The sequence below is a fragment of the Phytophthora parasitica genome (genome assembly GCF_000247585.1).
Source record: "Phytophthora parasitica INRA-310 unplaced genomic scaffold supercont2.72, whole genome shotgun sequence".
NCBI classification, from domain to species: Eukaryota; Oomycota; class Peronosporomycetes; order Peronosporales; family Peronosporaceae; genus Phytophthora; species Phytophthora nicotianae.
This window is the reverse complement of record NW_008649058.1, coordinates 1719-3358: the sequence shown is the minus strand read 5'-3', so window position 1 is coordinate 3358 and position 1640 is coordinate 1719. Positions and strand designations below refer to the sequence as shown.

The 1640-nt window shown below is 44.6% G+C and overlaps 1 protein-coding gene across 1 annotated transcript in view; it reads right to left on the bottom strand.

Moving 5' to 3' along the window:
* Positions 1–671: 671 nt before the first annotated feature.
* The window catches only part of PPTG_17756 (hypothetical protein), a gene marked incomplete at both ends in the record, with an annotated part of 1333 nt that continues 364 nt past the window's right edge, over positions 672–1640 (bottom strand). Inside the window, 2 exons of the mRNA XM_008915538.1 lie at positions 672–781; positions 1153–1196. Of these exons, the coding sequence (XP_008913786.1) occupies positions 672–781; positions 1153–1196 (154 nt within the window). The remainder of the gene's footprint in view (positions 782–1152; positions 1197–1640) is intronic.

Sequence of the window (1640 nt, the reverse complement as noted above, 5' to 3'; positions counted from 1 at the left end):
CGACCATCTCAGCGTTTAACGTTGCATAAAGGAGCTTTCCAAACAGTGCACTCGTTCCTCGTTTTGCTCCCGTGTCGGGCGTGCGTTGCGTTCATTGGTAAGTTCTTTTTTCTTGTAGTTTCTCGTGCGACAACACACTAATAACTTAGCTGTTTAGAATCTGGAAGAAGCTTCTGAAGCAAACACAGATATGTCAGTTTACGCTTCGATACAATACCACTTATTTTATCATCGCCTTACCATAAGATGAACACTTAGGTTCGACAGTCGAATTCGTTTTCACTCAGGATCTACCTCGAAATGCTTCCGCTTGCTGTAGAAAAAAAGACCGTTGTGACGGACTTAGTTTTTTAGACGCTACGTTCAGAATACTGTCGGTGGCTCCCTCTGCGCCACTTGATTTGACAATGAGTCGATCGGTATTTGCCTGGTTGTAAGCTCGGGTAAAGCTTTTGCAGCTTCGTGACAAAATGCGTGGAGCAAAGAGTTCCAGCACTTTTGGTTTTGGTATGCGGTGTACGACTTGCATCTTTCTTCGAGGAGTGATACTGTAAGCAGTAGCAACGCATCAATATTCAAGTATTTAGCTTTGATATGCGAAAACACCAGCAGGTATTCGTCTGCAACGTCACCAAACTATCGGATGAATGCATGAACAACATGTATTACACTCATTTATCGTCTCTCGCAAGCAAACCAAAAAGCACGTAGCAGAACAGCTTGTAGCGAACTTTCTCCAGCTCTGTTTCGGAAAGAGTCTTGATATTGGTTGTCACCGCATCTGCAAACGACAGATCATGGATAAGTAACGATCAAACCAATGCGCAACATACACGCCACAGTTAAAATCCATCGCGCTGGCGCCACGCCAATTGATAGTTAGTATTTTTGGGGAGAGGTACACGTTCTCGATCAACGTGGTCACTTTGGCTTTGTAGTCTTGTTTGTGAAAGGGGTCATATATCCCCACCAACCTCCTCTTCATGTCAAATACCGTTCCTCACCAGTGGGTGACGTCGACATTAATGTGGATTGGGCATAGTATCACCGTGCCCTCGTCACATTCGCTGAAAATGAAGTCATTTGTATCAACGATCCTGTTTCGTTGTTCTTCATACTTTAATGTAGCAAACGTGGGGTTAGCAACGTTACCTTCGGTGGTGGACTCCATGTCGCCTCTGCAGCGATACGAGTTGCTGCAGCAACCATACATTTGTCATTCAACCAACCTTGGTCACCAAATTGAGCGATTTCTGCAAATCCGACACATTGCCCGCCTGCATTGATAGAGCTTCACGTGCCCATAACGCGATATCTTTCAAATTTTGAGCACGTTCTTCTATCTCGTTTGGGTTATCAGGTTCAACACTTTTGACCCATGATATCAAGGATCTTGTCTTGGCAACAAGTTTTGAGCTTTCGTGCCAATCGCTCGTAATCTGGATATCTGTAGCACGAAATGTACCCACATTCAAAATCGCTACAGCAATGTTTGCGTTGGTGACTGGTATCTTGTCAGCTTCTGCACGAATTATCAGGTTTTTAATTGTGTGGTGAAGCGCCAGTTGGCTTTCACGAATAAGAAAACTGATTGATGGAAAATGACCCGATCCAGCCCTGAGACTCATGGTCGACGACGG